This window comes from Aulostomus chinensis, chromosome 14 (genome assembly GCF_037954235.1).
Source record: "Aulostomus chinensis isolate RoL2024-O1b breed Wild chromosome 14, RoL_Achi_v1.0, whole genome shotgun sequence".
NCBI lineage: Eukaryota > Metazoa > Chordata > Actinopteri > Syngnathiformes > Aulostomidae > Aulostomus > Aulostomus chinensis.
This window is the reverse complement of record NC_141333.1, coordinates 8,784,399-8,800,252: the sequence shown is the minus strand read 5'-3', so window position 1 is coordinate 8,800,252 and position 15,854 is coordinate 8,784,399. Positions and strand designations below refer to the sequence as shown.

Below are 15,854 nucleotides of genomic sequence, written 5' to 3'. Positions count from 1 at the left end.
TGATAAGAAGAAACTGTGCAGAATCCTTGTTATCAGTCACAGGACATACTTTCTGTCCATTTCAGACTGTGGATTTTTAGTTATATAGCCCAAAATGTAATTTGGGATAATTAGTGTTTTGACTGTTGTGGGGTTTGTGATGTTTACGCTGACAATAAACTGCCTGTCTGAGCTGATAGATGGCGTGTGTGCGTGTCTCTTTATAGGTTATCAGTTCCCTAGAAGGACGATTGGTGTGTTGCAACAGCATGTGGTAGGAATGTGCCTCAGGCTGCTGAAAAACACATCAGTGTGTGTTTGGATCTAAATGAATGACTTCATGTATGTTTTGTGTGCGAGACACACAAGTTACTTTTTGTGTGTGTTCATATTGTAGAAGCGATTTATCTCCTACACACATCCTCGTTGTTGTGCAGGTGGACCTGCTACTAGAGATGGAAAAATTATATGATTTATTGATACCAATTTCATCGTTGATTATGATTCCTACAGAGAAGATCGCCCTTGTTTGTTTGTTTGTTTGTTTTTTTAATGTGCAACAATCAGGAAAAGTGGCAGCAAGAATGGAGGCTGGAGGCCGACGGTTTGGACATTTTGGAGCTGCTCTTGATTCCCATCTTTGTTACAGTTAATGTCTCTGTTTTACAGGCCTGGACTTCTTGCTTTGGCAAAGTATTGACCGTAGGGGTGGATCAAAATATGGACACTTTAATGGTCAAAAACATTCGACTTGCGATCTTGACCCGACGATATGAGATATTAATATTTTTATTGAAACAGACGATGTTGTTAAAGGATTCTCCTCAATCCCCCCTCGGACAGGTTGTTAATATTTGTGTGTGTGTGTGTGTGTGTGTGTGTGTGTGTGTTTTAAAGAGGCACTTGTTTTATGAATGCATAATTAGCTGTTATTTTTCCTTTTTTATTGCACAAATTTTACAATTACCGTTGTTATCATGGCCTTGTTTGTTAGCATCATATTGGGATTTACACAGGTAGTTGACACCCCAGCTGTTGTGTCATGACTCGACTGTTGGCCAACTTCAGCTTTCTAAGCCTCATACATGTTGGCATTGTAGGAGATAGGACGTACTGCCGTCTGTCCAGTGTCTTGGATGAACGACAACATTCTTGTGTCTGTTTAGGACATGTGAAGCTCAGGCCAGCAGACAAGTACCAAATCAATTACAACACAAACACTCACTCACTAAATACAGTTAAAACAGATGGATGACAAAGGAAAAAAAAAAACGCCATCCAGATGTTTGGCCACTTTAGGCTGTGTAAGTCTGTGTAACTCCACTGGACGGATGAATACGTTTCTTCCAGGAATATTACCTCTTTTGTTTATGTTTTGCGCTCTGGTGGCTGTAATGTCTGTGTGATTCACCTCATTTTCATCCTCACACTTGAATGGAAGCACCTTCATGTTTCTTGACTCAGTTATTCAGTTTTCTTTCATTTCTTCCTTTACACCAACTGGTGTGTCATTTCACGATGCTGGCAGCATGTTTGATGGTCTCTATCCCGTCCACAGGGCTGCGTGGAGCCGGGTGGAGGGAACCAGCCTGAACTCCAGCTGCATGAATCATTCACTGAGCGGCTGAGAGACGTAAGCTTCTCCTCTACACACCAACAAACTGCCAAAAGAAACGTTGTGTGAACTCTGTTGGCATTTGTTTTTAAGTAGAAATAAGTCAAATTGTAATGTGGATGTCCCCTTCCATAGCTGGTGTAACAGCAAATATCCATTCATTATCATTATCCATTAGCATGCTCTCTTATCATTGCAGACATTTGTTGTCTTTGGTTGTTTGCGTCAGGCTGTTTACATGGTCAAGTAACTTCTACTGAACAGAGAAACGAACCGTAAGATCAAGTTTGTCTCCCGAAAGATAAATAATTACGTAGTCAGCTGCCATCCTATAGCCGCCACATATGATTTGAAGCCTGGTTTATACAAACGCGGGGAATAAATTGTTAGCCGGTGAATGAATCCGGTGTGGTGGATGTATTCTGTAGTTTTACAGTAATGTGTGATTGCTGTTAATAGAGCAGTGGCCTTGTAGTTTTTGGACATTGTTCAACTCTTTATTGTTGACTCGATCTGAGGTATTTCCCCTGACGTCTATCTACACAGTGCGCCGGCAGTATCTACAAACACACACACGGTACACACGAGCTCACGCTTAAAAGACATGTATGTACACCCTGAGTAGGTTGTCATCGTCTCTTAAAGAGAGTCATCCTGTGTACGCTCCAGAAACCACAAGTAAGGATGGTAGAATGCAGCTGCTCAGAGGTACAGATGATGTCAGTGGCAATGTTGAAAAGGTCTGAAGAGGAAAAGCAAGCAACAGATAAATCTAAGAGAACTTCTCTATCTTTGACAGAAAGATTTCACCCTCTTGAATTCAGTCACAGGCTGTCACATGAGCCAACAAGCCATAACAAAACACATAAACTTTTTCAGGCTTTACTGCACTTTATGATTAAATTTACGGCTCCTATAAAGGTTACGTCTGTGTCCTCCGTTGAAGTGAGAGACCAAGTTAGGTAGTTCATACTTCTTTTAGAGATGTTGTATTTACTTTTATGTTTTATGTTTACAGTATAATTTCTTAATGAAATCACAAGTTGACACTTGTTGAATGTCAAAAGGAAAGCTACATTTTCCCCCTCTATATGACATTGCATCCTTTTTCCTTCTGTGTCATTCATGACGTTGTGTGTTTTCTCAGCCAGGTGTTGATTTGAAGCTGTGTGTGCTGAAAGGTCCAGAAAAATGACTCAGTCGGTGCAAGTCAACCCGAAGCTTCCTGGTAATAAATGCATGAATATGTTCTTCAAATTTTTAAATGTCAAATCCGTAAATGCCTTCGGAAATAACACTTGTACTGTAGACAGACTTTAAAGACCTAAACTAGCTTCAATAAGTTGTGGAATACTGAAACTATTTTGTGTATTGGCTGTTAGGGATACTGTGAACTGAAGGTAGTAATGTAAAATGTACCAAGTGACCAGTTGGATATATTACTACAAGGAAATTCTCATGTCTATATGGCATTTTGTTTTTGAATTTTATTTCTTTTAGAGACGTAGTTTTTCTTGTCACCTTTTGTCCCTTCCCACGACCAGCCATCGCTTTTTTGTTGTTCAAAGATCCAGACTGAGACTCAAATGCGAGTCTTTGCAGGTTGCAAACTCTTGCCACATCATTTTTAAAAACCTAAAGAGGAGGACTTTATGTTTGATGTCAATTTGGTTCCTCTCACTCCATCTGTGTCTGAATAGAGATGAGAATCTATGTTAAAAACACCTGTTTTTGTTACAGATCTGGGCTCTTCATTCCACTACTCTAGTCAGGAAGAAGCGGACCAGCCGGGGTCATACTCCGTCCAAACACCATATGGTTTCCAGCTTGATCTGGACTTCCTCAAATATGTAGAAGAGATAGAGAGTGGAAACAATCTTCGCCGGGCACCTGTCAGCTCCCGGCGCACAGGACGAGGTCTTAAACTCTCCCAGAGGAGTGTGGGGGGGCGCACCAGTGGCTGGACATCTACTGAATCTCTTGCTTCCCCTGGTAGTGAGGATGGCAGGGCTCCTCCGCCACCGCCACCACGCAATCGCCTTGGCTCGGCGCCCTGTGAGGGGCTCTCCCTTTCCCCTGTTACCCTCCTCAGTGTTCCTCCTCTGTCTGCTGGAGCCAAAGTGCCACCCCCACCCCCTCAACGTAACCCCAGAGTTGAACGGACTCTTCTGGAAACCAGCCGGCGGTTACAGCAGGAGCAGAGCCACCAGCATCAGAATGGTGGGCGATTTCAGCTTGCAGATCCTCCCAAGCAACTTTTGGCCTCTACAACATCTCAGCCACTGCTGAGTAGCTGGGTTAAACCCAGTCCCCAGACCTCTGGGCGCAGCACCCCAGCTGCTGGCACGGCAGTGACTCCCGTCCCACCCAGCCAGCTGCAAACAGTTAGAGAGCAGATGGCTACAGCCTTGAAGCAACTGAAGGAGATGGAGGAACGAGTAAAGGGTGTTCCAGCACTCGAGGAAGAAGTGTCCAAACTCCGTGCAGAGAAAGACATGCTCCTATTGGCCCTGAATGAGAAGAAAGTAGCCATGGAGGTGGCTCAGCAGCAGAAACAGTCTACAGAATCCTCCACCCAAACCACTGAAACCCCCCAAACCAAACCCAATCTTCACAGTCGATTACCTTCACCAACCTCACCAGGTCACAAAAGCCCTGGAAAATCTGGGGAGTTGAAAAGGCTGACTGAGAAATTTGAGGGGAAGGAGGGGAGAACAGCAGAGCTCTCGGCTAAAGTTGTATTAAAAGCTCCAGAGAAAGTTGTTGAGAAGATATCAGTGGCTGTTGGGAGTGATATGCCAATGGATTCTGTTGTTTTGTACCACAGCCATGGTGTGAAAGATGCTTCAGAGGGCACCGAGGTGAACGTTAGTGAGAAAGGCACAGGAACAGAAACCCTTCAGGTTCATGAGGCAGGAGTACAGACCAGAGTGGAGACCGAGGAAACTGGGGTTTGGGTTATGGAGTCACTACTTGGGCTGACCTCTGAGGCACAGCATGAGATAGAAACCTTACAGGACACAATTAAATTCCAGCAGGAGTCAATCATGACTCTAGAGAGCCGGGTAAGTGTGGCTGATAAAGATTTGGGAATTCTCAGAGCCCACGTTGAGGAGAGAACATCCAAAGTCACATTTGAAAAGGGGGTTCTTGCCAAACCAGACATGAAGAATGCCCCAACAGAGACGGTGTCCTCTGCATTAAAGGATGTTGCTGTTTTGTGCTGTCCAGAGGTGAGTGACGCATGTGTAGGTGAGGGATTTTCAGCCGATCTGACTGAAAAGGGCACCCAAACTGATGCTGTGATGATACCAGAAAAACCAGCTCCAGTTGCAATGGTCAGTACTGGTTGCCAGTGGGAGAATTTGTTTGGTGAAAAGACTGAAGACCAGAAAGTTCCTCTGCCAAAGAAGAGGCAGTTGACCATTGCCGAATACAAGGTCTCGCCAGAAGAAGTGGTCAGTTTGGGTGAGAAGAAAGACGGAGACCAAGGAGACATGACAGCACCCTGCAGCATCCAGACGGGTATGTTCTGCAGTCTTCATTGCAGATTTACATGCGCTTGAAATTAGAACCAAATGTTGCCTTTGATGAGGACAGAAAGTTGACTTTGACGCGACATTGATAGGATTTGCAAATCTACAGAGCGTTGTTTTAACACCTGAGGACAGGCAAGTAGACTAAACTTCTAAGACCATAAACAACAACTGATGACATAGTCTTGTGTGCTGAGAAGACATTGTGTCATGTATGAAATATGTGCTCTTTGTTCAAACTATTCTTTGATCCACCTTCTTCCTTAATGGAGACAGGCATGCTGAAATCAATCATGAAGAGAAAAGATGGCTCAGGAGAGATTCGGACCACTGGCAAGAAGAGCCTTCAGTTCGTTGGCATTCTGAATGGCGGGTGGGTAATATTAAACCCGACTTTATTTTCTACCACAGTAAAAATAAAAATCAGGGCAGCAGATAGTCGATAGCCTGGTGAGACCATCGGTATCTTGGGAGCGCAAAAGTTGAGCTCTGCAGCTACGTCTGAATCCCCTCCAATCTAGAACCATTCAAACTAATCAGGACTACGTTCTAACTTCTCGTCTGACACCCAACAGTAATGCAGCTCCTGATTGGTTCTCGTAGTTGATGACGGGACTGTAGGCTGCATTACGTTAGTAGGAAAAGGGATTGTTTATCCCAGGCTAGATGGTCACACTCTAACCCAAGTACATTAACTGTACAAGGTTTTTTTTTTTAGCAAATGTTTCTATCCTCAAGGTATGAATCCACATCCAGTGAAGAAGAAGAGGAGGAAGAGGAGGAGGAAGATGGGAGTTCTTCTGGAGAAAGCGGAGAAGGTGAATGCTTGGACAGCACAGAGGAGGAGGACGCAGCTCTGGAGGAAGAGACATCGGAGGAGGAAAGAAACGTCAACCTGGACGAGAGTGACACAGATGAGGAAACTCTGAAAGCAAATTATTCATCTGATGGCGTCAAAGAGAAGTATGTTGTTTCTATTTCAATGCATTGTGTATTTCCATATAGATTGTGGCAGGCTTTTTGATCAAAAAGATGTTTTCAAAAAGAATAATCCGTTTTTTGCACACAGGTCAACATAAAAAGAACTTTAACGTGTCAGTTCTAAAATGTTCATCTGTAAAGGGAAATGTTGCACTCTCAACTTCCAAACTGTTTGTCCATCACAGGTTTGAGTTGAGCTCAAAAATGCGTGAAGCCTGCCTCATTCTGAAGAATCACCTAAACGATGACGGCAAAACACTGAAGAGTAAGGAAGTGGTGCGTCCCTGCATGCTTCTTCAATCCATTTTACTACCAGAATGATGCAAAATAAGAAGCAGCGCTGGATCATCATACTGCGATAATTCAAGCTGATGAAAGCTCTTGATCTGTTCGGCATGTTTTTGGCTCAGCAAACATTTAACCCTCAGGATTTTCACGAAACAGTTACAAGGGAATGTTGACCGAGAAACAGCAACTGAATCATTGTTTGGATGATTAGCAGAGGCTATACAGAACTCCCCTTAATGTCCAGTGGAATGTTGGGTTAAAAGTAAAATAAATTCTAAAAAAAAAGGAAATTATTTTTAACTCTAAGTAACACAGCAACTTTTTGAGAAATACTCATTTGCTGTCTTCCCAGAGCCAGACGAGAAGATAGATGTCCTTCTCTCCTCTTAGGGAGGTGAGACCATTAGAAACTGGCAAACTGCTAGTTAGCTTAGCACAAGAAAGGAAAGTTTAGAAAAATAGTTGTAGTTCTATAATTCAAAAATTTAAATGTCTTCTAATTTTATATTGTTATTTCATAACACAAGTTATAATAACCCATGCAAAGACTGTTTGGGAGAAACATTTTTTTTGCTTGCTTTTGATTAATTGAGGTATGCTTGATTTATAATCTGCTACCATTCATTGTGCTAAGCTAACTAGTCGTCAGACTGTGGGATTCTGGCCTCCTACTGCACACACAGCTGTCTGGCTCTGGGGTGAATGACAAATACGCACCTTTCCCCTTAAGTTGCGGTGTTTCTATTAACCAGTGATTCCCAACCTGTGGGCCATGGTGAAGGTATTGCAAGTGGGCCGCCAAATCCATCCATTCATTTTCTACTGCTTATCCTGTTAAGCCTTCGGGCGAGTGGTGGGGTTCACCCTGGACGGGTCACCAGTCCGTGTCAGGGCCAACACATAGAGACAGACAACCATTCACACTCACAGCCAAACTTACGGTCAGTTTGGAGTATCCAATTGGACTGTGGGAGGAAGCCGGAGTACCTGGAGGGAACCCACGCAGACACAGTGAGAACACGCAAACTCCACACAGAAGCACCCCGTGCTGGAGCCAGGACTTGAACCTGGAACCTTCTTGCTGTGAGGCAACAGTGCTAAACACTGCACCACTGTGCCGCCGTGCGCTGCCAAATAATTTCCAAAATAGTTTTTTTTTTTTTTTATTGGGGGTGGAAATGTAATTACAGGAAGGTTGTGAAAATGTTTGAGACTTTAAAGTGGGCCCTTAGTTGGAAAAGGTTGGGAACCACTACTTTACACAAATGGATGGAAAAACAGCATTAAAAACTCTTATCTGTGAATGCAGTCTTATGTTAAGTTTTATGTTGAAACTAGATTCTATCTGTCCGTTTTGTTCAGTGAGTCCACTCAATTATTCCCATCTTTATTTGCAGCTCTCCAGCACTCACACTGTCCAGCTGGAGTGGTTCCGTATCTCCAGTGCTAAAATGGCTCAGACGTCGCGGGTGTCTGACTACCTGATGGCTTTCACTGAGGTGTCCGCGGTCCTGCTGGAACACGTAGTCAACATGACCGATGGCAACGGCAACACAGCTCTCCACTACAGCGTCTCACACTCCAACTTCGGTGTAGTGGGACTGTTGCTGGACACAGGTCAGGGGCCAAGGATGAGCCACACAGTTACCTTGCAGGCTAAAGTCTTAGTTCAGACAATAATCCAACTGATTTACGTGCCACATGTACACTCATGAGTAAGACTCATGCTTGGTAAAAACATTTCACACAGCATGTTTCCACTTGCAGAGTTAGTAAGCAGCATTTAATTGTGATTTTCAGCACATTCTCCCAATTTCAAACACAAACATATGCTTATGTGTATGTCATCCCAGTGATTACACCTCTGCTCTGTACAGATGTGTGCTGTGTGGATAAACAGAACAAGGCGGGCTACACCGCCATCATGCTGGCTGCTCTCTCTACTGTGAAGGAGGAGGATGACATGGCCGTGGTCAAGAAGCTCTTCAGTAAGGGCAATGTCAACGCCAAGGCAAGCCAGGCAAGTCACCTTCTCTCCTTTCACTGTCAGTTATGCTGCTCTTGTTTTAGACCAGGCTTGAATGTGCTGCAGCCGCTCTCGCTGCAGTGATTCTGTTCTGGCTTTGTTGGTATCTGCCTGTCAGAAAAAAAAAAAGCCACATGAACTTCAAACACACGATGATGGAGTACTTTCTGGTTTTGATATGTTAACATGTGTGTTCATGATGTTTTCTGAAAAGAAAAAATTCCAGCAAAAGCATTTTTCCCCACATGCTGTTAAATAGGAAAACAGACTTGACGTGATATGCAAAGATACAGTACCAAATTTAAAAAAAAGAGAGAGGGCCGAATAAAAGTGAATGACCAGCATGTGTCATAAACAAGAGCTTGGGATTCTTGACTCTGCTCCATTGAAAGCTTTAGCCAATTAATAAATGAATGAGTGAATCTAGAGGGATTTGAACACAAGACGTTCAAAAGTAGAAGAACAGGGTTTTTTATGCACTCGAACAACAAAAATATATTTTAAAACTGGTGCTACATGCACTGGATATTTCATTTCATGGTATCCAAAACCCTCTAATTCACACAACTATGGTGGCAGCGGAGTCGCCCAGCAATCTGCTGGCCTGCATGTCGGGAAAAACTCAAGCTTCACTTCTACTTAGTCATGTGTTAACAAGCAGTGGGATGAGGTTATGATATGAATATACATGCTAAGCAATGTGCAGAAGTGGGGAAGCATTTGTTCTGTTTCAGAAATAATGTTATTGCATGGCTTTGTGATGTAACCATGTTCCAGTATAACACACGTGCAAAGTGCGCAGAGTTCTTTATTACACAGCTCATAATCTCATGGTCTGAAGAGTCCAGAACCTTGAAAACGTATTTGTTATTAGCTCAATCGGATTAAAGGGGGGAGTGTAGCCTAACGTGACATCCGTGAGAATCTGTTTGTGTGGTTGGGTTGATTCAATCAGGTTGTGTACTGTATGTGTGAGGGCACAGCGCCTGACAGACTCTGGCAGCGCCAAGTCATAGGACCCTGAATTTATAGCATCACTGACTATAAATCCAATTACTTGTGCTTGTTGATTCTGTGAGGAACAAAACACAAGACACGCAATGATATTTAATTCATACTATTTCATGTGAAGTTTTTTTCTTTTTTTGCGCTGGAAAGTTACGTGGTTTCTTTTTTTTTTCATTGGTGGCTCAAAAAGTGGAATTTAAATGTGACTTTGTGGAAGAGTTGAAGGTGTATTTATACCTTTTCAGAGAACTGAAATTGTATGACAACTTAAGCTTTTAGAAAGTTCCATTGTCGTATTCCATGTTTTTGTTTTGTTTTTTTTAACCTTGAGGAATGTTGAGAGTAGCAGCAGCCTGAAGGGCAGGAGAGTCTTGTTGTGGGCAAGTCACTAATTTGTGCCCCTTCACTGACAAGGAGTTTCTAGATAAACAAATGGCTGCTGCATAATGAAATGCTCCTAAACGAGACACTTAAGCCACTACAGTCTCTCAAGATTGCTGTGGTACAGTGCTGGTTGCAATGTGTTGGAATTTTGATGTAGCAATAAAAAAAACCCCAAAAAAACAATCTAATATTTAAACAGGGGAAAATGCATTTCTGTGTAATGTCTAGTTAAAGCCAAAATGTTTCATTCCCGTCCCATCCCATCTCACTCCCGTTATTTCCCGTCCTGGGACACCAGTTTTAGCATCAGTAGGTGATTTTGTGCTGCTGAGAGGACTTCTGGATGCTGTCTCCTCTCAGCAGTTAATGGATCGGCCCACGTAACAAGCTCTTTCTCTAATTCTTGACCACTGCAGGCTGGCCAGACGGCGCTGATGCTGGCTGTTAGTCACGGTCGGCAGGAGATGGTGCGGGCGCTTCTGGAGTGCGGCGCTGATGTCAACGTGCAGGACGACGAAGGGTCCACAGCTCTGATGTGTGCCAGCGAACACGGGCGAGCTGAAATCGTTAAACTTCTTCTGGAACAACCAGGATGTGACATTTCCATCGTTGACAATGTAAGGCTTTCATTTTTGAACTATGGCTCGTTGAATGCGATGACTCAGGCACATACGTGGCCGTGTGACTTACTTGTAATGCAAACTGATATTTGTACATGAATCCAACAGTCAGTAATGGCTGTTTGCAGTTTTATGGATATTGGCAATATGTGCACTGATATGGAAATTTTTATTCGCAAGACATGCAATGAATTTGTCACACATAATTTATTAAATGTAACTAAGGACATGTCTTGAAGGCCACAATGCATCGTGGATACTTTTACTTCTCACTTCTTCGGTACATTGAATTAACACACTGTCTCTTAATATAAAGCTAATGCAATCACATCAGAATAATTTTTTACTCTTGAATAATCTGCATCAGCCCCCCAAGAATAAGGCTCAAGTTTTTACCGTTTAATGTCCCATCATAAGTAAATAAACACTGATGATTTCCCCAGATTTAAAGGTCTTATAACCTGATCTGCAGTATTCTGGCGTCTGAAAACATCCCAACTAACACTGTTCATGATCCTGTCTCAGTCTACATGTCTGCTTGTTCTGAACCTTTAGCTCAAGCCAGCGACTGAAAACATTGGAGAGTGTTCACATCTGCAGTTCAACTTAATCCGAGCTCAGGAAACAACCCCTCGCGGGAAATTGGTCGATTTACTTTCCTCTCTTTGTCAATAACTTTTCTTTTTGAGTTTTCTCAGTGTTTTAGCAAGATGGACTGAAAGCTAAGAAACCATGATGAGATTAGTTTGGTCTGTCGTCTTCTCAAATCAGTGCTTGTTTACAGGAAACACAATCTGTGGGCTACTCACAAACCCTCAGGGGATGAATTAAAAAGCCGCAACTCCTCTGGTTTGCCGACTTGCAGATTTCAGACACTATGCCCTGCAGTCGCTTGTCCTCCGCATATTTAACCACATGAGCCACACACAAGCACACGACAATTAAGTCCTGTCCTTAAAAGAATAAGAGTCTTAAAAAGGTCTGGGGTGTACAAATGAATCCTTTGATACCTCCTACTATGTTGTAAAGTCAAAGTGTGGATTTTGCCTGTGTCAGCAGAGCATGCATGAGGGAGAAACCCATCGCTTGCTCTCGTGTTTCTTGCCTTTTGTTCATCTGCACTCACCTCATGTTTTAAAGTGATTTTACAGTGGATTGTCTGGATACTTGAACCTCAGCCAGACAGACAGATAATTCAGCGTTCACATCTGTGCCAGAATCAGCCGGCTGCTTCTGGATTGTGTTTCACACAGCACAGCTGGACTGAGGGGGATGATGGGAAAACCCCATCCCACCCCCCAACCAGTCTTCCTAAAACAAAGAAGAGCACGACTGCAGTTTTAACATGTAGCTGCTTCCCTGCCAGTCTGCATGTGATTTATGACTTGCCATGTGACATTCTTTGGTTCGGTCTTAGGAATGAAATCATCCCCGTTGAATTAGCCGAATACTGTTTTTATTAGGTTTACGTCTTAACATGTTCTGAACATAAAAGCTGTCAAGGTGCCACCTGGGAAGTTTTGACAGTGGGAGACTGTTCGCGACACCATGCTAGGCAGCTTAGTCTCTGGATGTCGAGCTCAGATGGAGAAGAAAATGAGTCACTGGAAGCGACTCCAGCATCATTCATCTGAGATTGAAGGTGTTTCCCAGTAATTTTCCACAACTCTAGGCTGTATAAAGTGGTATGATGTCACTTCTTGGGCTGAAGCAATTAGTTCATTAATCAATCAAGATTTTAATATGACATTTGATCAATCATTGTAGTTGCCTCTGCAGTAAAATAACAAGCACTTTCTTTATTAATTTACCAGTTAAAGAGTTATTTGCTGCTTCTCTTTGTTTTTGCAGAATGAAAGCAGATTTTTTAAAAATATGCTTTTTGGTTAATACAAATCCAAGATGTCACGTTGTGCCTTGGAAACTTTTGCTTCAATTTTTCAATATTCTATAATCAAAAGCTTAATCAAACCAACACTAATACACCCTCAACATGTAAACACTGACATTTCCCAGTGAGAATAAAATATTATCCCCGTCTTTGTTTTATTTTCTAGATGTTCAGTACATTCATTTGCTATTCTGTGAATCCACAGGGGGTTGGGGCCAATCCCAGCTGACACGGTTCAGGGTCGACACGTACAGGAACTTTAGAGGAAATTAAACTTAACTGCATGTGTTTTGGTCTGAGGGAGGAAGCCAGAGCAGCTGGAGGAAGCCGACTCAGGCTCAGGGAAATACATCGAACAAGTTACATACCAAAGTGCTGATTTTGTTCTCCTAATATCCACCAGAGTGAGTCACACTGAACGCAGATGAAGATTCACTCTCTCTGTTAGTCCACACCAAGTTTTATCAGGTCAGATTTGAAGAACCAGTTCATGTTGTTTCCTGCTTGATACCTTTTATCTAGTAACTGGAAAAAAACACAAAGTGTGTAGCCATCATGAAAGTGATGTAACGTTCATCAAGTACAGCGTGTTATGACAATCACGCAGTCCATTTGCAACTGCAAAGCCCTTCATCCTCTTTAGTTTTTCATTTTTCATTTCTGCCCCCCCCCCCCCCCCCCCCCCCCCTGCAGGATGGCAGCAATGCTCTCTCCATCGCACTGGAGGCGTCTCACAATGATACGGCTGTGCTGCTCTACGCCCACATGAACTATGCAAAATCTCAGACTGCTGTGGTGAGTTGTTGTTGCTGATTTGTGCAAATTTTCCCACACAGACACAACTCAAGGGACTTTAGGAGCCAAATCATAACAGATGTCATCTCAGGTCATTGTTTAATCATGATGAGAGTAATATTAACTAAACCAAACCAGTGAAACAGTCACCTGTTGTAAAAGTCAATCCGAGATCCAGAAAACTATTGGCCACCCTCAGTTTTTGCCTGCTGCTTTTTTTCCTCTTAAGTTTCAAATGCTGGAAGGAAACAAATATCAGCTTGAAGGAGTCAAAAGTTCAGTTTCTTATATTGCATAATTAAGGGGTTATGAAGAGTTGCAGTTTTTGCTAAATCCAAGCAAGCAGAAGTCAGTGGAGGTCATGCTCACAAAATAACTGTACAGTGACTCCAGTGTTGAAAGCGGAGAGGGTCAGTAAAGCTCCAGGCTTTAGTTTGGGTGTGGGCGAGACTGACTAGAGGTGCACTGCTGCCCCCTACAGGCCTCGCTACACTACAGTTTACATTTAGTTTACAGGCATTACAGAAATACCCTTTGTGTTGTTATTTTCCCCTTAAGATTCATTAACTCAGCTTTGCTGTCACGTCGTGTCTTTCAGGGGAGTCCAAAGGCCCCGCGGAGCCCACCGAGCCCCCACAAGCCTTGGCCTGCAGAGTGACTCACTGAGGCAGACAGACCAGCAAACAGAACTGGATCTGAGCTGTGAAAAGCTCCACTGGAATTGAACTAAATATATATGTATTTATATATTGCCATATGTCCTGCATTTAAAGTATTGTTAATATGAGAATGTTATTTTTCCACAAAAGTTGTGAAAGGTTGTATTATATACTTGACTAATACGAGCTCCTAGCATGTCTAATTGAGGTCGCCATCGCTTGATTTCTCTGTGACACCAGATCACACTGATTATTTGCACTCCACTAGTATATTTCACACACATCATTTGAAGTGCATCAATTATCCCTGGGTTTCTGATTATATTCTGGTTTTGAAATTTGGTTATTCTTATTGTACACATAATAAATACTGGAACATCAAGTATTCAGTAGTGATGACGTGTCAAGGCTGGCTTCCATAAACCTGGTTACTGACTACTTGTGCCTGTCTGGAGATGTGCATCAGTGGCTGGAAGTGTGTGTGTTTCCCTTTTGTCTTCCTGTCATGGCAGAGTTTTCTCCGGATTGTTTTCATACAGCAGTGGCACAGCCCGGAGAGGATGTACTGAGTGAGTTTTATGGCACCTTTTAGATTATTGGGTTTTTTAAAAAACAAACAAACAAACAAAAAAACTTGCGAATTTGCAATCTTTCTGTGCACATTTTACTCTCTTTTTTTCTTTTTTTTTTAAAGATAAAACCTGAATATTCAACAAAGGTGAATATTCAACTTTGAGTTCAACAGGAAGGGAAAACCCTGACTGTTTAACTGATCTGTGAACCTTCTCACTTTCATAGTCTGCTGCACTAACAGTCTGTCCATTATATGTCCATATAAATACAGTACACACATATATTTGTATCTCCATGGTGGAAATAAACATATTTACATAAAGGCTCATGCAAAGTGCTATTTTTTTTTCCCCAGTTAAAACTGTGTATTTCTATCTGTTCAGTGGAAATCTGTGGAAAAGCTAAACGCAGTCTGATGTATTCAATGTATAGTGCCATCATTATTTTTGTCATAAACCACAACAAAACCCCAAAAGTCACATGGATGATGGTAAGTTAAGGCATTCATTGTATCGAAATTAATATCTTAAAACAGTGACTGAGGAGCGTGTCGGTAACACCCGATATGTGTGTCACTGTAACCGAGCGCACGTTAGAACACGCGAGTTGTTTTGTTACAGAATACAAATCCAATAGCTTGTTAGAGAACTACAGTTCAGTTCAGGTCTGAGCATCACTAGGCAGCAAGAATCAGTCTTAAACATCCATCCATCCATTTTCTGTACGGCTTTTATTTATTTCATATTAAAGTTATTCATCTTTTATGTATTTAATCCAAAACTTCAAACTTTGGTCAAAAGAGCACGTGGGGACTCCAAGGGATATAAGTGATGGTTCTGCATCCAATCAGGTGTGAAATCACTTGTATTTAAACCACATTTATTCAGTCAGATGGAGGAAGAATTTCAGTTCGTTTGCATCGTGATGAGATGTGTCGTCTGGAAAGTTTAGATCAACTGTTCTCAAGTGGTGAAAGTATTCACAGGCCATTTTCTCCTGCGTATGTGTTTCCACTCACCGAGGTTTCAGTCGTGGTCTCACGGCACCGCTACAGGCTTTAAAACCAGAAGGAAGTCTTCTCAGGCACCACCGAGCTGAAGCTGGAGCACGATAACAATACACATACAAGGACAAAAGAATCAGTTTATCTTTTTCATGTTCATACATGTACAAAGTATAAACGCTGTATGAATAAATATCAAGTTTTAATCTCTGTGCGATTTCTGACATTTCCATTGCCTGAGAGCTTCAGAGCAGCCAACACTTAAGTCACCAAATGGAAGATGAACCGCTCAGAGTCCAGTTGAAGTCTGTTTTTAACGTTACATTTTTTAAATCCATGATGAGAGGAACTTGACTGGTCTTGGAATCTTTATTGAATCTTACCAGAATGAGACTGGAGCACCTCTCATCACCATGTGTGCGTGATTGAAATGCTCAAAGACAGTTGCTTGAATCATCATCAAACTATACAATCCTCCACTTAACTATTATATCAG

The 15,854-nt window shown here is 42.4% G+C and overlaps 1 protein-coding gene across 6 annotated transcripts in view; it reads left to right on the top strand.

The window, feature by feature from the left end:
• The window catches only part of kank3 (KN motif and ankyrin repeat domains 3), a 29,101-nt gene extending 14,424 nt beyond the window's left edge, over positions 1-14,677 (top strand). For 3 of the 6 annotated variants that reach the window (XM_086224436.1, XM_086224437.1, XM_086224438.1), the window contains 11 exons: positions 1,538-1,612; positions 2,742-2,822; positions 3,335-5,119; positions 5,407-5,503; positions 5,869-6,093; positions 6,297-6,387; positions 7,797-8,016; positions 8,277-8,419; positions 10,234-10,434; positions 13,022-13,123; positions 13,722-14,677. In XM_086224436.1, the coding sequence (XP_086080562.1) occupies positions 2,786-2,822; positions 3,335-5,119; positions 5,407-5,503; positions 5,869-6,093; positions 6,297-6,387; positions 7,797-8,016; positions 8,277-8,419; positions 10,234-10,434; positions 13,022-13,123; positions 13,722-13,781 (2,961 nt within the window). In that variant the 5' untranslated portion in view covers positions 1,538-1,612; positions 2,742-2,785 and the 3' untranslated portion in view covers positions 13,782-14,677. Of the gene's footprint in view, positions 1-1,537; positions 1,613-2,741; positions 2,823-3,334; positions 5,120-5,406; positions 5,504-5,868; positions 6,094-6,296; positions 6,388-7,796; positions 8,017-8,276; positions 8,420-10,233; positions 10,435-12,731; positions 12,797-13,021; positions 13,124-13,721 lie in introns of those variants that run through there. The other 3 variants (XM_086224439.1, XM_086224440.1, XR_015119253.1) reach the window with 2 other exon arrangements.
• Positions 14,678-15,854: the final 1,177 nt, after the last annotated feature.